A 26,909-nucleotide genomic window follows, 5' to 3' on the forward strand; every position below is an offset into this window, starting at 1 on the left:
TATACATTTTAATTCCTCTCTAAATAATTAGTAACTTAAAATAAACCAAAAATATCTGCAGTCAGTTTTCTAGAGTGTTCATGTAGTAATGGAAAGAGAAACAAAGCCTGTGTCCTTCAATGAAGATTTAGTCATTAGAAATATTTTTGAGTCATGATTAGTTGGATCTGCCCATGTGGGATTCAGGAAGTATGGAGAACAGATTATTTGCATCTAGAATGACTTGACGGGATTGTAATTAATGGAACTGAACTAACCACACTCCACCTACAGAGACAAGTCTTTTCATTGGCATGCATTACAGAAAGAAGCACATTTTAGATTGTATCAAGCCTTGTGACATTTGTTTGGATAATTACTGATAGCATGAATGTTTATTGATAAGCATAAGTATAAAAGTAAACTCTTTAACCCAGCCCTTATGGTTATGTTCCATGAGAAGTGTTTGAATTGTGAATATAGGACAAAAAAAAATACAGCAATCTAGAGACTTCTGTGTCCCCTTTCATTTGTCCTCAGACGTTAAAGCAAAACATCATAGAAGAAGCTGTAGAATATAATTCCATATTATAAATAAAGAAAATGTTCACAAATGTTCCACCACTAACTCAATATGTAAACAAGTGCTAATATTTCCTGGGTGTATTTGAAGCATATTTTAAACAAATGAATGAATGAATGATCTGTAGTACAGTTACTTCCACAAACACCAACCCCCCCCCCTCCCAGGTACTACTTGGTTCCTTCCAAGTTGTGACAGATCAGTTCTTTATCTGCTTCCTCATCACCATTTCTACTCATGATTTCTTTCTCCCTAGCATAATCATTTTGTTAATAATCTCAAATAAAAATGTGAAATTCATGTCTCAAAATTAATATCTCATTCTGGTTTGGCAGTCCTTTTAAGTACTTTTGTTATTGATTCATTCTGAGGCTAAATCTTGCCTAACATAGTCATTACTTGTTTGAAGGATTTTTTTTTTCAATTTTTTCTCCTATAATTCTTTATTTTTTTTGTTCTTATCATTTTCTTTATTTTAAACTTTTGCTTTGAAATAATTGAAGTTGCCAAAATAGTATGAAATCCCATTAACTTTTCACCTGTTTTTTCCATTTTAATACTTAATGTAACTATGGTAAAATATTGGAATTAGGAAATTGCCAGTGACAATATAATCTTATCTAAGTTATACAATCCCATGTTTACCATGTATGTGTGTTTATAATTTTGTGACAGTTTATTTCATTTGTATAATGTATAATTACTTATATATTATCACACTTTAAAGTAATTGGCTGGAGAGATGGCTCAGCAGTTAAGAGCACCGATTGTTACTCCAGAGGTCCTGAGTTCAATTCCCAACAACCACTTGGTGGCTTACAACCATTTGCAATGTGATCAATGGATCCCTGGACAGTGACAGTGTACTCAAATAAATAAGTCTAAAATTAAATAGTTGCTTGTTATTTAATCTTAAATTTATACTCATGGGTATTTTATCTGACAGTGCTCATCAAATGTTTAATTTTGATTAAATGGTTTTCTTAGATGATTTCACACATATACCCATGCCTAATGAGCACTCTCAACCCTGAAACCTCTTCCCTCTCTCTTCCACCCTGTCCACCAGGCTTCGCATGAATCTCCCTCACATGTTCACATCTCTTTATTTTGTTTTATTGCTCATTTGAGTTCCTCCAGGGCCATCTATGTTATCACAGCTTTGAGTCACAAGGCTTTGAGTCCACACCCATTGGAGTCTTGTGTCCTCAGCAAAGGATACACAACTAAAGATAGTGCCACTGAACTCCCTGCCCCTAAATGTCAATAGCCAATCTCCCTACCTGCAGAGCAGGAATCTATAAGGTGCCTTCAATTTCCATGCTGTTTCTGGGTTTTTAGAGGTCTAGTGTGAATGTCTTGTTTAGCTCAGCACATAGTACAGTCACCTATTCACGGTGTTGGACAGCCATGGGTCTGCATTTATATCTGTTCATGGCAAGGGAAGTCTTCCTTGACTAAACCTGGGGAAAACGTTTGTATTGCTCACCCTCGATGCTTCTGTAGCATAGCATCCTCACCGCTGTCTATTAGTCTCATCAGAAGAGTTCCAGATCTTGGTAAACAAGCATGTTACTGGCTGAGCACCTGCTTTCTAAATGTTTGTTTGAAAAATAAATGAATTGTGTGTCTGTGTGTGTGTGTGTGTGTGTGTGCGCGCGCGCACATGTGTGAATGTGTGCATGAGTGTGTCTGTGCACATGTTTAGGTGACTATGGAAGTAAGAAAAGAGTATCAGATCACTTGAAGCTAAGAGGTAGCTAAAACGTTTTGAGCTACAACATAGAGTAGGGTGCTAGGAACTGAACTCCAGTCCTCTGCAAGAGCAGCAAGCACTCTTAAGTACAAAGCCATCTCTCTAGGCACTCTATAATTTGTTTTACATAAAATTCTAAGGTTTGCTCTTTACATTGGTTAGTTGTAGATACAGAAGCCACCCTTTTCTCTAGATTCTACAACTCAGGGTAAAATTCCACAGCTTGAGGAATATTGGAGAGGTTAAAATTCTATTTCCTTTCTCATCCTGTTACTCTCTATGTTATATCTAAATAGTTAAACAGATTTTGTTGAATAGATGATGTAGATTTTGACTGGACCAATTCAAAGCCCTGGATCTGGGTCTGGGTGGTAGCTGAGTTAGTCAGCCTGCTGGCTTTTTTATTCTCTACACCACCAGGGTAATCTCTCCAGCACTGCCCTAGCTAGTTTACCCAAAGCCTCCTGCAAGCTCTCAGGTTCTCATGCCCTCAGGGTCTCACTCATGCCACCAGAGCCAGCTCCACTGAATCACCCAGTTGAGACTCAGCACCCATTCTCTGGAGTGCTGCAGCCTGCAATGGGCTGGGCTAGCTTTCCTGTTCTTGTCTAATTTTTAATGCCTATTTTAGTTGGATTCTACTTATATAGTTTTTCATGACTTAGATGAATAAAAGGTTCAGCAGAATTATTTTTTCAAAATTCTATTCCATGCACCTTTATTTGAATAGTTTGAAATTCTAAATATATATACTATGCATTTCCTGCACAGCACAGACTTATTGTGAGCTCTTTGCTAACATGCATGGCAGCAGAAATTTGTGCAGTAGACATTGCTGAATGCTAGGTGAGTGTATTGAGGGTAATGCATGGTCACAATTCTAATCAAACACTTTACTATGCTGTAATCGAGAGATGGGTGCAAGTGTGCTGATATAAGCAGGAAAGCCCCTTATAAACTAACAGATCTCCAGTGTCTTAGACTTCTTTCTCCTCTTTGATTTTCTGTCCTGGTGCTCAGACTAACATGCCTCCTGTCTACTTCCAACCAATTTACTGTAAACTGGGGCATGAAATTCAGGAAACTAAACTTAATGTGTGAAGTGGAAGAGAAGAACGTTTGATTCAGATTCTTTAATGAGTAGGTTTCTAGAACATGTGTGAGCTTCTACAGCCTTTCCAATATTTATTTATTGAATTGCTCAAACATTTAGATATTGTCTGTTTGCATAGTACAAGAGCTTATCAATATCCAGCAATAATGACTTATGGAAGCACAATACAATTTCATTTAAATTAGTTTAAGTTTTGGCAGCCACTAGTGTTCAAAGAATTAAATGTGCAGGGATTTAGATATGACATAGTTATAGTTTTTATGTACACTCAAATTGAGTATTAAATAAAGGCAAATAATGTGTACAGATATTATAAAATTTTTAGGACTGTTATAGGCTCTTGGCAGAGTAAGCATTTTATCCTTAACAAAGACCACATTGTATTCTTAGCTAGCCAGTAATCATCCAGCCGTTGGAAGTCAACTTATAGAGGGGGTGAGATACATGTGGTAACTTCAAAGGGGTCCTGATGTTGATCATGTGGATAAGATACTTTTGAAGATGTGTCTGGAAATGAATAACTGTTACAACAGAAAAAGTGAAGGAAAAGGCAAAGTTAACAGCATCTGGTGATTGTTTTTTTGTAATGAAAGTCACTTTGTGGGAAACAGATTGCACATCCTCCTCTCAGTTCTCTGGTGGTGAATCTAGGCTCATATAGAGCAAGAAAAGAGAGGTGACATGAAGAATTGTCCAGTAGGTGGCAATTGCCACAGCTGTGTCTCAGACAGTAGTAGTGCATGCCTGTTATTTAAAGAGATAAGAAAGAGATTTAAAAAATAAGTAAAAGATGAAGTGAGAAAGATATAGATAGCTTAAGGACAACTTTATAGGCTTTATAGCTGAACAGGCCATTGCAGTACTGAGACTGTCTGGACCTCAGTTTGTTGGGAAATAAGATACAGTATTCCCATTTTCCCAGTGGAGCTAACCAAGCCGTTAGTTACTATCTAATGCCAACTAAATTCACCAAGATTGTACTGCATTACAATGTAGTACATTTTAATAATACTTATTTAATTTGTCAGTATATAGTCTTCCTATCATGATAATCAATTTTGATGACTTAAAATAGCTCCACTCTTTAGAATACAAAGATAGTTTGAACTTTTCCTTCTGAAACAATTCAAAGTAATTTGAAACACTGTAGCAGTTCATACCTTAGTATTATAGACAAGTCCAAACAAAATGGAAATCCTCATGTTGACTAAACTTAACAATCACCTCCTAACGTTGTGATATCCAGTGTAGATGGAATCTTTTGTGCAATGTGTGGAATCTTCACCTGTCAATAAAAGGCTATTGACCTATGAACCTAGGCAGGAAATAGGTAGAAATACCGGGATAGAGTGAGTATTTCTAGGATAGAGTCATATGTGTGGAACATTTCTTCCCAGAATGTGAAGATGGTCAAATGTTGCCCCAGAACTTTGAGGATGATGGTCACAAGAACTCTGAGGAGAGACAGTAAGCCATATGTCACTGGTAGAATAGAACAAATGGATAACTGAGTCATGAGCTAGTCAGGAAACAGGCTTGAGCTTTTGGCCTAAACATTTATGCAAATATAATTCAGTCTCAGAGTCATTATTTGGGGTAAATTGGTCATGGGTGGAAAAACCACCATTACAATCCAATCTGTGTTCAATCTCCCCGTTTGTAGCCCAAATGTATTTTTTAGATTTTATATTTTCCTGAAACTTAAGTACAAACTGTCTTCATATATAGCTTTTCTACATAAACAAAAAATACTTGAGTACTTGAGAAGCCATTGTACTAAATGGAGGAGGATTTACACTTGATCTTTACAGATATAATTTTCATGGTTGTAATATGTGAATATTACCATATTTCATACCATTATTGTTTATATTATATACTTATATTAATAGAATTCTAATTCTGAGTTTCATAGATAGGGGACTATCAAGTCATTTGATGTCCATAGGAATTAAGTGTCCATAAAAAAGTTTATAATTAAGGAAAACAAAAAGTAGTGAAAAGAGAATTGTTCATATGTGAAATTAGATGGCACATATTCACCTATCCTTGGTAGTAGTTTAGGACCCTTTGCCTTCTCTAGGACAGAGTTACTCAGTTGTACTATATATGAAACATGTGTGTTCCTTTGGGAGAGTGAATGAGAACTTAGCATTTCTGCATTCTGGGTTGTTATGGGACTCATTTGCTCAGTTCTACTTTGGTCTGTGCCTTGGCTCTGTGTGATGGAACAAATGAATAGTGAACCCTATTCCACCCAAGGATATTTTTAAGTACTGAAGGCTAGCTAAATATTTTACATATAATAATGGAAAGCACCACTTACCAAAGACCTTCATACTTCTAGTTCTATTGTCTTCACACACATACCTTTCATCCAAATAAAATTCATGTATGAGTTTATTTTTGCTCAATATACTGAAGGTCAGAATGGGTAAGTTCCTGGCTGTATGATGCATGACTGTCAGCATTTAAAGTTGGGTGAAGATCTATGTGAAATTCCTTACATTTTTCCTATCATGCCATTTTCCTTATCTTTCATTTAAAAATGATTCATTTGTTTACTAACCATTTGTTGATGTGTGTTTGTTTTCTGAGGTGTACACATTTCTATATGTACAAGGATGCCATAAGAGGGCATAGGATGCTTTGGAGCCAAAGTAATAGGCGTTTTGGAAGCATCTGGCTTGACAGGTAGTGCTGGGATTTGAATGTGAGTCTTCCTGATTGTACAGTAAGCACACAAACTGATAAGTCGTCTTCCAGATTTTTCCTCATCTTCCTGAGCAGGACAGAAAATCATTCAGCAGATCAATATTTTATACAGAAATAATGAGATCAATGAGCTTAATGAAGACTAGACTAACAAAGTAGACAGGAAAACAGCAGCAGAGAAGCAAGTTTGAAATCCTATTGGGTTTACAGGATAGACTTAGAGTATACTATAAGCCCCAAAGAAAACATAAGCCATAATATCATAGACATATTCTTTAGGTATTAGATTGTTGTTTTTCACATTTGAAAATTGAAATGAGAGCCTCATGTATTTGGGCTGAACTACCACTGAGCTATTCCTTTCAAATATTATTGGTATTTGTTTTTATTTAAATATACGGTCTTATTAAGTTAGCTAGGCTAGCTTTGAACTTCCTCTATAACCTAGGGCTGGCTAGATCTGTCAACTTCCTTTCTTGACCTCTCAAAACACCAGGATTATTCTTTCAGGAATAAGCTAGGTTGTAGACATTCCTATTATGAATCCCTAAACTTGTGTTATTTATCATCAATAATTCTCCTACTTTCAGAGAAACTATACTCTTGGGAAGTACGTAAAAAAATTGAAACAATAAAAAATAGGTAGTGGTCATTGTTAAAGGTTTAAAAAAAACTTTGCTCTAGGAAGTAGTATTTTTTGTATTCCCAAATGATTAGACTAAAACAAAGAACATCATAAATTTCTACAATAGGAATTGGTAAGGTAGTCTAAATTCTACATAGACCAGAAACTAAAGAAAGTGCTATATATTGTTTGAATTAGAACTAGTTAAATGATTAACCTAACACAGATAAAAGAATAACAAGAATAATAAATGGATAAACCTTATGATACTTATATGCAACAAAAAGCATTACTTAGGTAGAGGGTACAAAGTGTGAAAATAAGAAAGAATAAATAACAAAAAGGTTACTAATTCCCCTGTGACACCCCAGTTTGACATCTATAGATGCAGAAAATTTACAAGCATTTATGTAGGTAAAGAAGGAACCAATGATATTCATTACCCATAAAAGACAAACTGGAATATCTTCAAAAGATTTATTGAGAAACACAAAACAAATGTTGTCTGTTTACACAGTGGATCTCTGTTCTGTTTACATAGTGAGCACCATCCAGTTTATATCATGGAGCATCATTCTGTTTACACAGTGAAACATCTGCCTATTGTTACAGTGGTATGCCATTCAGCTAACTAAGTGGCTTGCCACACAGTTTACACAATGGAATATCATTCTTTTTACACAGTGCCCTATTTACACAGGGGCATATCCTATGTGCATGTCAGCAAACAGAACATAAACATGTGCATCACTTAAGTTGCAGGTCAGACATGAGTTCAAGGATTATAAATCAATAGCCATTTATCTATGAGTTCAGAAATCTAGATACTCATTATAATCTGGGAGCTCATTCAATAAAGATATGTAAAGGCTTACACTATATCAGTGATATGTTTTATTTGATTTTGGTGATAGGTACATAAATGTTTTTCAATTGAGAAAAATAATTCCAGAGAAATAGTCACCCCAGGGAAGAACATACCAACTGGTTATCTCATATCACATGCACACTGCTGAAACACAATAACGTAAAATTATATTATACTGAACAAGGTATATATATATGTATATGTATATTATATGTATATGTATATGTATATATCCTTAATTAATATATTTTAACAATAACTGATTAAAATTTTATATATTACTTATATAGTTATAATTATATTATATAGTCATATATAATCATATATAATTATATTATATGTAGTTATATCATATAATTCATATAATTACATATAACATATATGATGTATATTCTATATTATGTATTTATATATAAATATACAATATACATTACATACATATATGCTATCACAATTAGTAAAAAATGAGAGCATAAATTTGAAAAAAAGCACAGAAAGATGTAAGCAAAGATTCAAAGGGTGAAAGGGAAAGGGAAGTTATAATTATATTAAAACAGCAAAACAAAATAAATAATTAAAAAATAGCTCCAATCGTACATTCACAGTCTAAATATTTCCCTGTTTTATAATATTACTATGTAAACAGTGAAGATTTTCAGTTATTTATTTTGTACAGAGACATAGATAGGTGCCAAGGACAAACCTTGACTTGAAGAGAAGCTCTTAGAAAGAGTTTTTTGGGAGCAGTGAAAAGAATGACTTGAAGTCAAATTGTAGGTCCAAGCTTGATTATTAGAGATGGGAAGTGTAAGCACAGGCAATAAGAAAGCTGGGTGGGACCCTACCCTGAAATTATCCTTCCTATCATGCCTGTTCCTAAACCTAAACTTCCTCTCTCCCAGGCTGACCTTGAACTCAGGAATCTGCTTGCCTTTGTAAGCATACACAAAATACAAAACCAACCAACCAACCAAACAAACAAACAAAAAACCTTAGCTGGGTGGGATCTTGCCCTGGGATCATCATTCCCTAAATCTTTATCTCCTTCCTGACAAGTTGGCTCATAGTGCAGCTGCCTCTGTTCCTTTAGATCTGTGAAGCTCCTTATACAATTCATATTGCATCCTTATATAACATGCATCATATTAAACACTTGAGAAGTTACATATTTTTGAACTCATGCCCTCAGTGTTCTTTCCCACAGCCTTGTGGGTTCTCCTGAAAGTCTCAGCATTTACCATTTTGCTGAGACATTATACACACTTTTGCCTATTAGACTTGTGCTGTCTCTGATTATTATAGATTATTATATTATTAACCTTGACCGAGAGGACATCCCTCAAAGGAGGAACGTGAAAATATGTAGACTATAATACAAGCAAACCCTGTGCCCTGCTGGCTCTGTTCTAAGAGCGGGGATGATGTCATCCCACTCCTGCCATGGCCAGGCCAGACTGGGCAGATGAGGTTTGTTTGGTTTTGTTTTTGTTTTTTAATATAACAAATTATACAATTGAATTAAACATTCAAATGGAAGAGGAAATTAGTAGAGGATATATAGAATAAGATGGACACACAATGACATGTGACAGGTGGACATGGACAGGATTTGTCCTGAGCAGAGCAGAATAATAGAGACAATCAAGAGTTGCTTCTCATGAGTTTTCTTGCTAGTGTAGAAAATTTATTCTGATGATCATCAGTTAAAACTGTAGTTCTGTTTGACTACATTTGCTTTGCATTATTCTGTGACTAGATGTGTCTTGAATGGTAAAGACTCAACACAGTCTAAGAAGGAAGATGAAGACACTGGAGAGGGAAAATTGGTTCTGATAAATACTAGTGCGCTTGAGAATATCTCCAAAGACAGTGTGGGTTGTTTTGGTGCATTTTAGATGATAATGATCATGTTCATTGGCATGGCAATAGAGCAAGAACATGTGTAAATTGAGATAATCCTAGTACTGACCTTATTGGGCTTTTAGGAATATAGAATTTCAAATTTAAAAATGGTACCTAGAGAGAGTTTGCCACAAGTCACAGACAGCTATTTTTATTGTCTTCGGTTTTAAGTTTCTAAATCAATAAATACATAATACAGTATCATTCATGTGGCAAGAATCCCACAGAGCTACTATATCAGCATTCTGCTTTATAGATATTGAGCATAGACATGTAGATTCCAGGCTATTATATGTCAGAGTCTCTACTTAGCTGTATTTGTCTTAACCCTTATTTTTTCTTTGGTTTTGTTTTGTTTTGTTTTGTTTTGTTTTGTTTTGTTTTGTTTTGTTTTTCGAGACAGGATTTCTCTGTATAGCCCTGGCTGTCCTGGAACTCACTTTGTAGATCAGGCTGGGCTCGAACTCAGAAATCTGCCTGCCTCTGCCTCCCAAGTGCTGGGATTAAAGGCATGCACCACCACTGCCCAGCTCTTTTTTTTTTTTTTAATTATTTGTTTGTTTGTTTTTTGTTTTATTAGATACTTTATTTACATTTCAAATGTTATCTCCCTTCCTAGTTTCCCCTCCAAAAATCCTCTTAACCACTCCCTCCTCGCCCACCAACCCACCCACTCCATGCTTCCTGGCCCTGGCATTTCCCTACACTGGGGCATGGAACCTTCACAGGACCAAGGGCCTCTCCTCCCATTGATGACCAACGAGGCCATCCTCTGCTACATATGCAGCCAGAGCCATGAGTCCCACCATGTGTTTTCTTTGATTGGTGGTTTAGTTCCAGGAAGCTCTGGGGTTACTGGTTAGTTCATATTGTTCCTCCCATGGGACTGGAAACCCCTTCAGCTCCTTCGGTCTTTTCTCTTGCTCCTTAATTGGGGACCTTGTGCTCAGTCCAATGGATGGCTGTGAGCATCCATTTCTGTATTTGTCAGGCACTGGCAGAGCCTCTCAGGAGACAGCTCTATCAGGCTCCTGTCAGCAAGCTCTTGTTGGCATCCACAATAGTGTCTGGGTTTGGTGGTTGTTTATGCGATGGATCTCTTGCTTCGTTCCATATCTTATACAAAATAATTAAAAAAAAATTTTTTTTATTTGGAATCCTCAACATCTAGTCTTCTCTTGGGTTGTACTCTTAAATTCTCCCAGTGACTGAAATTGATTGATGGCATTTAATAAATTATTCATAGATCCACTTAAACCCTTCAGTGAAGGTGTCAGGCTGTAATTTAATGTTTCGTGACTGTTGCTGTCCTGTGCAAAGACTGGAATCCTCTAGAACTTTCAGTTTGACAAACTCTTGCCCAACTTCTGACCGTCCCCTTGCCAGAGCTGAAAAATCTTTGATTGTAGCTTGCCATGTGAGCTGAGAGTATGTTGAATGTAGCCAGTGACTCTTCTCTCTGTGTTCGTTTTCATTGCTGTGTTGTCCAATGATCCAATGGGCTCCCTCAAGAGGAGGATGGAATTTGTTATTGTCCATTTTAATCCTGGGGAACTTTATGAGAGCCCCAGGAAGTCCTTTTTCAGGACTTCCTGGAGCTGTCATAGAAGATCAGTGCCATTTCTAGGAACAGGGCTTGGAATACCCTAGACCACATCACCACTTTCACTTTACTGTGTCCTTAGTGGATGGATTTCCATAACATTTTGCTGTAGACTTCAGCATTACAGATGATACTGGTTATCAGTGTCTCAGTGCTCCTTTTGTTTTGTTGAAACAAACATTTCATGCTGTGCTTGCTGATAACAGCCTATCAAGGAGGAATGTCAGGGCACAAACTCGGCGGGGCCACAACCTAGAGGCAGGTACTGAAGCAGAGACCATGGAGGAATTCTGCATTACTGGCTTGCTCTTTATGGGCTGTGCAGTCTGCTTTCTTATGCAAATCAGGACCACATGATCACAGGGCACTAGATCCTCCCACTTCAATCATTAATCAGGAAAATATCTCACAGATTTGAAGGCATTTTCTCAATTGAGAGTCCCTCTTCCCAAGTGACTCAAGCTTGTGTCAAGTGACCAAATGATGATGATGACAGTGATGATGATGACGATGATGATGATGATGAACATGAAGATGAAAATAATGATAATAACAACAATAATAATAATTAATAGTAATAACTTTTAGAACCCAGCACAACCATAAATACACATTCATTACCTCTCAGATGTAGGATGTACAAAGATGCTTCTGTTGAACATTCAAATACAGTTATTAGTCCTCGAATGTATAAACATTTTTATGAGTGGAGAAAAATAATGACCAAATCTTCAAGATGCAGAGAACCTATTTCTATTTCCAAGCTCGTTTAACGGGTTGATAGCTTACAATTTACTTATTACTTTACTTATTACATATTACTTTTGATTCTAGAAGTAGTGAGCTGTGTCTTCATTTATGTGTCTTGCCATATGCCAGGGGCAGTAAAGGCTGCTCTGCTTTTAAACTCTGCACAGGACACATTTCCTAAGAGAGGAAGAAAGAAAAAAAATTTTTTTTTAGTTGCTAAGAAAAAGAAGTTGTATAGCTCACTAATTAAAAATGTAGCCTTTGGGCTAGAGAGATGGATCAGTGACTAAGAGTAGGCACTGTACCTGAGGAAAACCCAAGTTTGGTTTCTAACTGTTACTCCAGCACCATTTTGGGAGTTTCATCTCTGGTGCTCCCAGCCACTGGCACTCATATGCTTTATAAACTCCCCTCTCCCTCTCCCCCTCCCCCTCCCCTCTCCCCCTCCTCCCTCTCCCCCTCCTCCATCTCCCTCTCCCTTTCCCTCTCTCACACATGCATACACACACAATTTAAATAAAATAAAAAAATTTAAACTCTAGCCTCAGGAAGCTTAACCTTAGTCTTCAAAGAAAATGAAATGAGAAATGATAATGTGCTAAAAATATTAATATACATCGATAAGTTTTCTTTGAATAAGAAATACATGTCAGTTTTGAGCATTTAATATGTGTCAGGTTTATGCTAAGGAATCTAAGAGAAACCTCACATTAGACATTGTTGGTTGTTTTTGCTACACTAGAAAACAGGCAAGACATTCCAGTCCTGAGTGCTTTATTGACACCATGTCGAGATTCTAAATGACAAACAGTACACACTGATTCTTTGATTTATATTTTTGTTTATATTTTCTACTAAACATTATTTTAATTTTTTAAAGAGATGTGGTCTCTTGAGATGTAGCCCTGCATGGCCTAGAACTTGTTCTGTACTCCAGGCTGCACTTAATCTACCAGAGGTGTGCCTGCCTCTGCCTTTTGAATGCTGGGATTAATCCAGCCTAATTTCTTTCCTTTAATACAGCTAAGCTTTTGTTATTATATAATATTGATTCACTGGCTAATGTTTTTTACTATTTTGAATCTAATATTCAGAAAATCACAAAGCTTTCTCATATGTCTTTCCTATCTATAGATTTCTATTTACTAGAAGCAGAAATAATTATAGATATCATATGTTCTATATACAAAATCTAATAAGAAACTTCAACATGCAGGTTTTGTCATTTTCAAGCCACCTTCTTTCCACATACTACTAGAAAATATCTGAAATTCTAGTGTGTGTTAATATGTATATATGGATATATGTGATGTGTTCATATCTATGTGTGTATGTGTATCTCTTTGTGTGAACATGCATGTTTCTATGTATGCTTCCTTGTATGTGTGTGTGTAGTTGTATATGGTGTGTTTGTGTGTATATCTGGGTGTCTATGTGTTTGTATTTAACTATGTGACTATGTGTGTATGAGTATGTGATTGCTGGGAGTAGATCCAGACCTAACTTGTTTCACAATGTAACTGCAAAGAGCTTCATAAGGTTTTATGGTCTTTAAAGTATCAGATCATTTTTATTCCTAGATTTCTTTTTTTCTAATTCACAAAGCTGACAGGTTCCAGGCAGTGAGGTTGAGAATTGGGTGGTGTCAGAGTTTACATGGTTTCTTACCAAAGCTTCATTTCAGATGCAATGGGTAGATGCAATTTGCATGCTGTTATGAATGTAACATATTCACAGTGTGCTATCATGCCGAAGCAGATAATGTTTGCTGCTTGAGACCTCTAGACCTGGTATGCTAATGAGGAATGTTGTCCTTCATAAATCCTTTCTGTCACCCTTATTCTTCCATGGGAATAGGGTATATGCTAATACATGGCATATACAAATTATACATGCCATCTATGCGTTTTATAATTACAATCTATAATTGTTTATGAATCTATATACAGTTTTTATTTAAGGAACAATTTATGCATATATATGTATACATATATGTATAAATAGATGATAAGTAGCCTATACCATTTCAAGTGAATTTTAACTATATCTTTTGAATCTATTAATATAATTAAAAGTAGATGAAGTATATGCAGTTTTTAACAAATGTGATGCCTCAGATTCAATTTTAATTAATTTAAAATCTGGTATATTAGGAATTTGCAAAGCAGCAGGCCATTTTATAGAGAATTCAAGTATCTGACACCATAGGCTACCTTCTTAATCTTAATTGTAAACTTTGCAAGCAAGTACTTAAAATTGTGTAGCTTTTTTTATTTGAATCAAGTATGAAAATTTTGACTGGACAACTTTAAGCTTGATTTTTACATGAAGTGTTTGTATCAATGTCCTCTCATGAGAACTTCTTCCTAAAGTGCTGCTCTGTATGGGAATGGTTTTAAAACTGAATTACCACACTTTAGGCCAAGATGACTCAACTGCCTGAGGCAGAAAAGGAAAAGATTGCTGAGCAAGTCGCCGACTTCAAGAAGGTGAAGAGCAAGCTGGACGCAGAGATTGAGATATGGGATGACACAAGCAATGACATCATTGTTCTTGCCAAGAAGATGTGCATGATCATGATGGAGATGACCGACTTCACGAGGTACGTGCACAGGAATGATGTTGTGTTAAGCGATGGATGGCAGTCACATGGTTGTCACATCATTGAAATGTCCAAGTTTCTCTGAGTGGCAAGGGGAAACGCAAATATGGAATTAGGAAGTTACAAATGTACAGTTCCAAAATTGTGGTAAAAATAGTACAATTTCTTACACAGCTGTTACCTCATGCTCTCAGACCTTCATCCACTGAGATTACATTGTACCATACTCTCATAACTTAATACTCTCTAGCAGAGATTACAATGTATCAATCTAATACCTGGCTAACTGTCCACTGAAATGTGTAAGCAGGGCGTGCTCACTCTGAAGCTCTTAAGGGATTAATACCTACTGCTATCTCATGGGGATTTGTGGCCAGTAGTATTCCTGAGTTTGCAATTCAGAGTCTTTGAAACCCCCTGAACAATGATGGCTATGAAGGAAGTATGCATCGTCTATGGGGAAGCAACATAAATGTTTTAAAATATTGGTGAGACTTTGTGATAGTACAGTCTGACTGGCCCTGTTCTCTGGTAGAGTCACCATGGCCATGAGACCCTGTACATGTATCCTGACAAATGAAGGGATTTCAAAGACCCCGTCCCTTATTCCTGCCTGCAATACTGCAGCTCATGTCCGGTGGCTGGAGGATGGTCACTTGAAAATGAGACTTCCCCAGCAAGTAAACTGGCAGTGGTGTCTGACCTTTCTTATCTCTCTAAACAGTTCTCAGAGCCTTGTTCCCTCCTTTTTCTGGTCCTAACTGATTGTGTCTTTTACCATAATTATTTAGCCCCAGTTCATTGTGGTGGTGATGGTGGGGGAAACATAAAATTGTGTGATAAATATTCCTGCTTGATGTTAAGAAGTTTGCAAAGACATGAATTTATAAGGCTCCCACAGAGAGAAAAGGGACCAGAGGACAAGAAGCAGAGGCCCAGACTCAACAAAATAAGGAGATAAAGGCAATTATGGAAGTTGGAGATGATGGCCAAATATAAACAGGAATAATTTACTGAGCCCAAGGCCAATGACCCTGCTTCAATTGCCCAAGAAATCTTAGCATGGGACAGTGTTAAGCATGTGTCCTCATTGAGGAAGTCGTCTCTGTTGCACTGTCCTATTCTGAGAGCACTGATGAAAGTTCTCATGCCTGTGTTGCTCTAAGTATGCTTCTCTGGAAAGTCCTTTAGCCCTTCATGAGCTGAAACCTATTTACTGGAATATTCCAGTGAGTGGACACTTAACAGTCATTCTCTGTGCAAACAGTGACAGCAGCTTTATGTCTGGGGTTTGGGTCTTCCTAGACAAAAAACTCTCCTTGCTATTGAGTATGAGTTGAAAGGTAGACCATGAGTTATATGCATGTGCAAACTGAATCCTGATGGTGAGGAGACCCAGACCATGATACCAGAACACTTCTAGGATGGGGTTGCACTGTATGGGCCAGCCTTCAGTAAACACAAAATCTTTATGAGAACATGTCTTTCAGTTGCCTAGCAGTCTACATCCACCCTTCAGGGAAAAGGAGGTCATTAAGGGGAACAATATGTGGAAAACAGGTTGCAAATGTCTTCACATAATTAACCAAAGAGCAGCAAGATGTGGAATGCCTCTCTTACCAGTTGCTAAAAAATACAAACCTAAACAAAATTCAGTCGTCATGTAACTACTGAAGTTACAGAACAGAAGACTACCCTATGCCAAACATGCTACATGTAGGAAAATATTGTATCACAATGCACCACACACACAAAAAAAAAATGTTATGATGGAACAATGAGTAAATGTGATTTAAAATCATAATTAATTAGTAATGTATATTGCCTTTCAGGGTTAAGGGTGAGAAACAGTTTTCAAATGTTAAATACAGGAAGTAGTAAATGGGATAACATAATAATGCTGTTTCAGTGAAAGGTTATAAAGAAAATTAAAATGAAAAGATAATATGCTAAACATTTGTAACAAAGCCTAGCTACAATGTGATACTTTTTATCTAAATGACAAAAGAGATGCATAAATCACTGTGGGGCAATGGGCTATTCACAGACAGTCTGGTCTCCGGTTGAGCTGAGGTCTGAACCCCGGGACCAGTGGTGATAATTCACCTACATGGGACAGAAGGAGTTCTCTCATGTCTCCTGGAACCCTGGCTCCTGTCGAAGTTACCGCCCCCTCAGCCCCCACAAGAGAAGCATGGTTAGTAGTCAAGTAGGCAATGCCCCAAGCTTCTGACCTTCAGGCTAAACTCATCCCCAGTCACCTAGCAACAGTAAAGATAGCAGCATACCATAAGAAGGGCTGTTTGGCCCCTCCTCACTCTCTTGTTCTCTTGCTCTTACTCCCCTGACTCTCCTCTCACTCTCCTCTCTCTCTCTCTCTCTCTCTCTCTCTCTCTCTCTCTCTCTCTCTCTCTCTCTCTCTCTCTCCCTCTTACTCTCTAGTCTTCTCTCTCTCTCCTTTTCCCCTTTCTCTCCTCTTGGCTATGGCTGGTCTCTCTCTCCTTTCCCCCTGCCTTTCTACAATAAAGTTCTAAAACTATAGACTATCTTCTGGACTCAAGGCCCACTGCACTTACTCTTGCCTGCGTGGGAACCTCTCTGCCTAAGCCCTCTCTCCCATAACCCTGGGATTACGAGTTGTAGTCCTGGGGGGGCCCCTGGTTTCAGGGGATGCCCCTTGTCCATACCCCATAGAGTGGGTTCAGTGGCTTAGATGCCCACCTGGGGCAAGTGGAAAGCTTCTGGCAGCTCACCCATGTCTGCCTGCTGAGAGCATAGGAGGAACTCTGGCCTGATGCTGGCTACCTCCCTCCCCATCTCCTTCACCTACCCCTTTTTAGTTTCCACAAATCACTGCTTTGCTAGGTCTTGCCTAGTAAATATTTGAAGATATTTAATGGAAAAGTAAGCTAGGTAAGTGTACAGTTGTTCAATTTTTTTTTTTTTTTTTTAGAAAATATGGTGGGAGAATCAAACTTTAGTAGATGCCTTAATTTGGAATGTTATATTTGCTGGGTGTGTTTTGTCAACACTGTACCCTGTGTCTGCATCTCTAGTTCACTTCAGGTAAAGTAGCTGGATATAAAATTAACTCAAATAAATCAATGGCCTTTCTCTACACAAATAATAAACAGGCTGAGAAAGAAATTAGGGAAACAACACCCTTCTCAATAGTCACAAATAATATAAAATATCTTGGCGTGACTCTAACTAAGGAAGTGAAAGATCTGTATAATAAAAACTTCAAGTCTCTGAAGAAAGAAATTATAGAAGATCTCAGAAGATGGAAAGATCTCCCATGCTCATGGATTGGCAGGATCAACATTGTAAAAATGGCTATTGTGCCAAAAGCAATCTACAGATTCAATGCAATCCCCATCAAAATCCCAACTCAATTCTTCAACGAATTAGAAAGTGCAATCTGCAAATTCATCTGGAATAACAAAAAACCTAGGATAGCAAAAACTCTCCTCAAGGATAAAAGAACCTCTGGTGGAATCACCATGTCTGACCTAAAGCTTTACTATAGAGCAATTGTGATAAAAACTGCATGGTACTGGTATAGTGACAGACAAATAGACCAAAGGAATAGAATAGAAGACCCAGAAATGAAGCCACACACCTATGGTCACTTGATCTTCGACAAGGGAGCTAAAACCATCCAGTGGAAGAAAGACAGCATTTTCAACAAATGGTGCTGGCACAACTGGTTGTTATCATGTAGAAGAATGCGAATCTATCCATTCCTATCTCCTTGTACTAAGGTCAAGTCTAAGTGGATCAAGGAACTTCACATAAAACCAGAGACACTGAAACTTATAGAGGAGAAAGTGGGGAAAAGCCTTGAAGATATGGGCACAGGGGAAAAATTCTTGAATAGAACAGCAATGGCTTGTGCTGTAAGATCGAGAATTGACAAGTGGGACCTCATGAAACTGCAAAGCTTCTGCAAGGCACAAGACACCATCAATAAGACAAAAAAACACCAACAGAGTGGGAAAGGATCTTTACCTATCCTAAATCAGATAAGGGACTAATATCCAATATATATAAAGAACTCAAGAAGGTGGACTCCAGAAAGTCAAATAACCCCATTAAAAAATGGGGCTCAGAACTGAACAAAGAATTCTCACCTGAGGAATACCAAATGGCAGAGAAGCACCTGAAAAAATGTTCAACATCCTTAATCATCAGGGAAATGCAAATCAAAACAACCCTGAGATTCCACCTCACACCAGTTAGAATGGCTAAGATCAAAAATTCAGGTGACAGCAGATGCTGGCAAGGATGTGGAGAAAGAGGAACACTCCTCCATTGTTGGTGGGATTGCAAGCTTGTACAACCACTCTGGAAATCAGTCTGGCGGTTCCTCAGAAAATTGTACATAGTACTACCGGAGGATCCAGCAATACCTCTCCTGGGCATATATCCAGAAGATGTCCCAACCGGTAAGAAGGACACATGCTCCACTATGTTCATAGCAGCCTTATTTATAATAGCCAGAAGCTGGAAAGAATCCAGATGCCCCTCAACAGAGGAATGGATACAGAAATTATGGTATATTTACACAGTGGAATACTACTCAGCTATTAAAAAGAATGAATTTATGAAATTCCTAGCCAAATGGATGGACCTGGAGGGCAACATCTTGAGTGAGGTAACACAATCACAAAGGAACTCACACAATATGTATTCACTGATAAATGGATATTAGCCCAAAACTTAGGATACCCAAGATATAAGATACAATTTGCTAAACGCATGAAACTCAAGAAGAATGAAGACCAATGTGTGGACACTATGCCCCTTCTTAGATTTGGGAACAAAACACCCAGGGAAGGAGTTACAGAGACAAAGTTCGTAGCTGTGATGAAAGGATGGACCATCTAGAGACTGCCATATCCAAGGATCCATCCCATAATCAGCTTCCAAACGCTGACACCATTGCATACACTAGCAAGATTTTGCTGAAAGGACCCAGATATAGCGGTCTCTTGTGAGACTATGCCGGGGCCTAGCAAACACAGAAGTGGATGAGCACAGTCAGCTATTGGATGGATCACAGGGCTCCCAATGGAGAAGCTAGAGAAAGTACCCAAGGAGTTAAAGGGATCTGCAACCCTATAGGGGGAACAACATGATGAACTAACCAGTACCCCGGAGCTCTTGTCTCTAGCTGCATATGTATCGAAAGATGGCCTAGTCGGCCATCACTGGAAAGAGAGGCCCATTGGACTTGCAAACTTTACATGCCCCAATATAGGGGAATGTCAGGGCCAAAAGAATGGGAATGGGTGGGTAGGGAAGTGGGTGGGGGTATGGGGGACTTTTGGGATAGCATTGGAAATGTAATTGAGGAAAATATGTAATAAAAAATATTAAAAATTAAAAAAAAAGAATTTGAAACAGGACTCTTTAAAAATTAATTCAACCAGTATTATTGGTTGATTTTTGTTTTCATTTAATATTTAATTTGTACTTGGACAATTTTAGACATGCACATAGAGCATGCTGACCACCCCCCCCCCCCAAATCTACCTCACCAATCTGTTCCTCTCCTTCCCATAAGTCTGCTCATCCTGCCTTGTTTACTGAGATTAACCATTATGTTCTCTGTGGTGTTAGAGTGATCTTTTGGGGCTTGGTGGGTTTGGCAGTGGTACCCAGCTAAAGACAGTGACTCCCTTCTCCTAGCAAGGGGCAGTGAATATAGTCTGCATGCCAGTAACGATGCAGTCCTCTCCACAATGCCATGTATGTAAAAATTGGATGATTTGCTGGACAAGGGAGAGTACAACAGAAATAAAGTCAGTCTTGGAAAGGAATTTAATGGAATGTAAGCTATTCAATGATACAGAAAGGTACTCTGACCTACATTTTATGAAACAATACCCTGTGGTTATGCTAGTCCTGTTACAGCTTTGTTTGGGTTAGTACAATTATCCCCTAAAACAGAATTTGGTTCTATCTTGTATTCTACTGAAAGAAAATCCACTTTTCAAAGGTAAAAGAGAGTGAAGGTGCCACTCCAAATTTCACTGGAGAGGATGAAAATTAAACTTATACATAGCATTCATTATGAATGTCTTTTGGTTATCGGTTTCTATTTTTACCATTTAAAACTCTTGAGAGTTTTTGTTTGTTTGTTTGTTTGTTTTTTCTTTTTTTCCCTTGTTAGAGCTTGTCGCTTGGTAATACCCTCTCTTTCCTTTTCATCCTTTTCATGCACAGGACAATTGAGTATTGGCCTGTGCTCCAGCTTCTGCAGGCAGAAATTCTAACAATCTTTTTGTCTCCGTATCTCACTGGCTCTCTTTCCCTCTCTTGCCGTATGTATCTTCTTTCTCCCTGTTCCTCCATTTCCCCCAGTGAATTAATATTCATATATACACAGTATAGACAGGTATATAGCTCTCTATAGTAATCAAGCCTAGTCTGTAGTGTTAAACATTAATATATTTTACAATCTCACCATGAGCAATTTCATCATCATTGAAGCTTTCTAAAATTCGTTGATGATGTGTATGACAAATATGTAATCATTTTTGAAAAAAACAGTTTCTTACTTAATTTGGATTGTCCCCTAAGCAAGCAAGCAGTTTGGTAGGTTATTTCTCCACTGGTGAAATTCCACTGGTGAAATGAGTCAATTCAAACCAGATTAGATTATATTAAAGGTGGGCTTATTGGGAAGCTGCTCTAAAGGTAAGTTCATTGGCCCCAAGAGAGAGAGAGAGAGAGAGAGAGAGAGAGAGAGAGAGAGAGAGAGAGAGAGAGAGAGAGAGAGAGAGAGAGAGAGGAAGAAGGAGGAGGAGAAGGAGAAGGAGGAGGAGGAGGGAGGGAGGGAGGGAGGGAGGGAGGGAGGGAGGGAGGGAGGGAGGGAGGGAGGGAAAGAGAGAAGGAGAGGGAGAGGGGGAGAAGGAAGGAGAGAGGGAGAGGGACAGGGAGAGGGACAGGGAGAGGGAGAAAGAGTAGTAGAGGGACTGAGACACTGGAGAAGGGCAGCCCAATCCCTGGGATCAAAAGTTCAAGGTTGGGCACAGGTATGCTATGTAGGGACTGACAGATCCTGGGAGGAGCTGGTTGCCACTCTCTCCTCCTGGCTCACGAAGTTCCCATTGCCACAAAGGCTCCATGCTTCCAAATTCCGGTGGCTGGCTGGCGCTCTGCCAGCATAAGGAACCCAGTTGAGTTGCCCCATGAAGGAAAACACAACACAATCTTAGTTTAGAATCAACACGTAAGACAATCACTGGGTGCAGAACCTAGCATCCTAATTTTATAAACTAATCTATGCTAGAAATCCTCAGGGACTGGTCGGCCACTTGAGCTGACAGCCTCTGGCTACTGATATCCTGTCTGACTTTCTTGTTCCCATCCAAACAGGCCTTTCCTTTCTCCTGCCTCCCTCTACCTCTTCTCAACCCCTAAATCTTGCCTACTTGCGAGTGAATGGTCCCTTGTAATGTTTATTTATTAGGGGAAAATTCTACCACAGTATCTCATTCACAGAATAGCATTCAATATATATGTATGTGAGACAACATAATGAAACCATTGGAATAAGTTAGGAAAAGGAACCCTTCTTGCTCCAAAGGCTGATCAACACACCATGTCTATTCTCATCCTTGCAAACATTAATGTGCTGAATAATCTGCTTTGGTATATATTCTAACTTAAATTCTAACTTAGGCCACTTCTGTGTCTTTCACTCTCTCAATCTTTCTACGTTGTGGTACTTCAATATAAATGTTTTCTTTATTTTTTTTCTCTCTGAAGCCCTTGATGGCATTTTTTTTGTTTGTTTTTTTTTTAAAGTAATTCATCTCTGGTATGTGTCTTAGTCTTAACTGAGCTCCCTACCATGTAGAATACAGTATCTGCCTACCTCTCTTTTATTTCTCATTAACCCATGTTCCTGTATCTTCTTTGCATTTAATTTTGCTACCCATACTTATATTGTATATCTGAAATATTCTTCCTTAGAATCACCTATAGGTCTATAGGGTGATTCTGAAAGGCCTGGTATGGTATTGATATAATTAACCTAGATAGGTAAAACACATGGGAACATACACTTAACAGCAGAAAGCTAAATTAGATTTGTATTTAGAATACCGTGGCTCTATAATTATATAGATAATGGAATGAAATGGAAAGAAACCTTAACTGACCTCAGTGAAGTATCAAGCAGAGCCTGGAAGAGTGGAGCATGCCTTTAATCCCAGCACTAGAGATGCAGAGACAGGCAGATGATCTTGAGGACAGCCTGATCTAAATAGTGAGTTTCAGGACAGCCAGGACCACATAGTAAGTCTCTCTCTCTCTCTCTCTCTCTCTCTCTCTCTCTCTCTCTCTCTTTCTCTCTCATGAAAATATTTATATGAATGAGGAGGGATAAAAATGTATGTGAAATGCATGTATATATGTATACATACACACATGTATGATATGTATAACTATATAAATATGCACACATATATATGTACATATATACATGTGTATATATGTATGTACACATATGAACGCATGTATATACACATACATGTATGTACACATGTATATACATATAATGTGTGTGTGTGTGTGTGTGTGTGTGTGTCTGTATGTACATAGCAGATATTTGGCAATGAAAAGCCTCAATTCATCTCACCAAGTATCAAAGTAAATGTTCAGAGTGGCTACATACATTCATGCGACCTATAACAGTGGGAGAAAACAGAAAAAACATCGCAAGTACCAGAAGTTTAGGCTTTTTGATTATTTATTTTGAGAAAGAGTTTTTTTGGACTCAAACTATCCCCAAATTCGCTATGTGTCCACAGCTGCCCTTGAACTCAGTATGTAAATGAGGATGACCTTGAACTCCTGTCCCTACTACCAAAGAAGTGGGGCCACAGGTATGAGCATCAGGCCTATTAGCAAGTGAAAGTGAAGATATGGACAGATAGAATTCCATAATGAACGAACATTTCAGTGATCACAAAGAAATTACAACATACAAAGACAGATGCTGGGCAAGAGTTAAGGAAATGTCATCGAGTAACCAGTAAAGAATTTTACCTTTAAAAGATGCTGGCACCAGTGACTGAATAATATCACTAAGTGCCAAGACGGAGAAGGCAAATCCCTAAAAGACATTTACCAAGGAATGATGGATGCTTTCAAAAGACTCAGAGTAGTGACTTATAGAAGAATTTGGCCAGGGCAGATTTTTGATATATCTAATGCTTGAAGAACTATGTTTTAGCTTTCAAGAAATAGATGATTGAGAAGAGATAGGATGAGATTGAGAAATGAAGAGCCATCAATAAGATGGAAAGAACGACCATATACAGGGGGAAGAGAAATTCCCAGTGAGGAGCAGGAGCAGGAGGAGGAGGAGGAGGAAGAGAAGGATGATGGTGATGATGGTAGTGGTGGTGGTGATGATGATGATGGTAACAAGAAGCATGAGAATCAACCTACATGAATTCACATGTGTATTTCTTCAATATTGGCTTTATTGAGTGAGCTGAGCATCATGGGCATCAGAGAGAAATTTCATGTTCATCTAATGTGTAAATAACTTGAGTCTACTATTCTCTTTATATCGCAAGATTCCTGTTTGTTTTGTTTTGTTTTCCAATCGACTCAGTTTTGAATTATCTAGTCCATGATTTCTCCATATTCCCTGTTTAGGTGTCTACCCTGAGCATATGAGCATATGTTGTATGAAATACTTACCTTTGACTTACAGCTAGAATTTAAAGGATAGATTCATCATAGACTTATATAATTTCAAGATATATTGACATACTTTACTCATCTTGTCAGACAATTATTAAACAAAGAAATTATAGAAGAAAGACAACCAGGAGAGTAACAAGGGATTTAAAAACAACACTAACAAAATCACCAAAAACAGTGTGATCAACATTACTTAAATGTTTTGAGTCTCCTGTGTTTCACTGGTTTGTTAAATCACCGCTTAATTTTTAAATTCAACTCACCTATGGTACTAAGAAGAAGCATAGTCAAGCATAGTCACGTTTTGTCACTGTGACCATAGATATCCTTGACTTCTTATGGGAGTTGATCCAACCAGGCTAATAGTTTCAAGAGAATACCACAGTGGTAAGGCATCATGTTAGAGCCATTTGGTCCTGGAAGCAGAAGCTTACCACTGCTGCTGTTGCTCACATCTAACCAGACCCAAGTCAGATATTTGAGTAAGAATCAAAGTTCACACAAAGAGACTTCCTATTAACTATGCTACATTTCTCAAAGGATGTGGAACCTTCTACACCAACTGGTGAGGAAGCTAGCCATTACATTTTCCATGGACCAGCTTGAGGGACCTTCAGCCTGTGGTCTTAGTCAAGTAAAGCTGTACACCTAGAGTTTCTAGTCTATTGAAATAGTAGATACTAAATTACATTGCTAGAAATAATAGCCATGAAAAATTAATTAAAACAGAGGGGACAAGGATGATTAAGGAAGTTAGAAAACCCTTCTGTTATTTGGAGGGGTGCCCTGGAAAAACAACATTGCAAACAAAGAAACCAGTTTACATGACAGACTAGACTCAACAGGGAGCAGAGCAAGGAGAGAGGTGAGAGTCACAGTCAGTTAAGATCCCTGAATTCAGGATCAATTTTTAAATACCTATGTTATGCTTTGTTACACAGAGAATTACATAATATGTTTCATTTTGTTTCCTAGGAGTTTCTATGATAACAGTATTACAAATACTACATTATCATTACAGAGTGATAAAATTGAGAAGATAGAAACTAAAATAGAAAAGGAAAACATAGGAAGGAGAATAGGATAGGAAATTTTTAAATATAATCTCACTATTAGTTCTGTTTATATGCCAGAATTTCTAATACAGGTACAGACTAACCTTTTTGTAACATTAAACTCATATAGTAAGTAGAAATGGCAAAATTATCTCCCCCGTAATATAGAAGCATAGAGCAATCTGTTTTTTCTAGAAACAATGGTAGATTAGAGGGAAGATGTCTCTTTCTCTATTGGAAACAATTTTCAGAAGTCACCAATGAGCACAAGGACATAAGAAGCAATGCAAAATGGCTTACTTTGCTGGGTGACATGGGTGTGTACAACAACACCAGGAGAAAGCCGGATATGTCAAAATGGCATGATGACCTTTCTGACCCCCTTTACATCTTATTTTTGATGTTGTATTTAATTACAACATTCCCTATTCCCTTTCTTCTCTACAAAGTGTCCCACATATGCCTGCTCTCCTTTAAATTTGTGACCTCTGTTTTATTCAATTATTACTGCATGCCTATGTGCATTTCTATACACATATATATTCTCTAGTACCAGCTACTGAGTTCATGAAATGTCTGTTGTCAAGGATGACCATTTGACACTGACCAACAAATTGATATGCTTTTCTCTGCTCCCAATTTACTCAGGCCCCTGAGGTCCTTGTGTAGGGCTAAGACCTTGTGGGCTGTTCTCATGCAGTTTGCCATGTTTGTTCATGTCAACCTTGTACTATGCATGCTTGGATGGCCATATTGGGTGAGACTTCATGGGCATAGCTTCTGATGTTACTAGGAGACACAATCTCACTGCAGAGTCCTTGACCATCTGGCTCTTAGCATCTCTCCACCCCTTCCTCTGCAATGTTCCTTGAGCCTTAGGTATGGGAGTCATTTGTACTTGTATCCATTGGGACTGGAATCCACATCTGTGGACATTGTTTAGTGGTGGTTTTCTGTAGTGATGTCTCTAATAGAGAACGATCTAAAAATGTGAATGGTAAGGCAATCCACTATGAATCTATACTTGTTCATTCCAACTCTTTTCCCACCTAACACATTTATCAGGAACAGAGTGAACAGATTGTCTCTATACTTAGGTTGAGATTTTATCTACAATCCTAGGCTAGTACGGAGTTTACATAGTAACAGGAGCTACTAGAATGTATACAGAAAGATGGATAGGTTCCACACTAGGAAACATTGGAAATTCTATTGGGAAGCAGAAGAAAGAGCAAGGTTAGAGCGTGTCGCACAAGAGGCATGATTTTACCCTCTCTGAGTGCAAAGTTCTTACAAAAAACCTTAATGAAATCCTTTCAATCTAGAGTGAAGGTTTTCTGATACATCAGTAACTTTGAGGATATTTTGAACCAGAGCTAGGATGTGATAAGAGAATTCATAAGTACACTGCCTGAGAATACTTTGGAAAATAGACCCATTCCTATTTTTACAAAAGCTAAACCTCTCACAGTTTATATGTGTAAAAAGGCATATTTTGCATCCACACCTCAGTAAAAGAAGCTCTGCAATATCAGTTTTAGAACCTTAAAATCACTGCAACTTAAACTGAATCCAGAGACAACTAAGTTTTGCTTCACATAGTATATAAGAATTCTGTAATGGTTTTA

At 37.9% G+C, this 26,909-nt stretch overlaps 1 protein-coding gene across 5 annotated transcripts in view; it reads left to right on the forward strand.

Annotated features, from left to right (window-relative positions):
• The window catches only part of Ctnna3 (catenin alpha 3), a 1,580,538-nt gene that overhangs the window by 1,431,771 nt on the left and 121,858 nt on the right, over window positions 1-26,909 (forward strand). For all 5 annotated transcript variants that reach the window (XM_021173456.3, XM_029482775.2, XM_029482772.2 and 2 more), the window contains one exon: window positions 14,316-14,497. In XM_021173456.3, coding sequence (XP_021029115.2) covers window positions 14,316-14,497 — 182 coding nt within the window. The remainder of the gene's footprint in view (window positions 1-14,315; window positions 14,498-26,909) is intronic.

This window comes from Mus caroli, unplaced genomic scaffold (genome assembly GCF_978045245.1).
Source record: "Mus caroli unplaced genomic scaffold, Mus_caroli_1 scaffold_9, whole genome shotgun sequence".
Taxonomy (NCBI): Eukaryota; Metazoa; Chordata; class Mammalia; order Rodentia; family Muridae; genus Mus; species Mus caroli.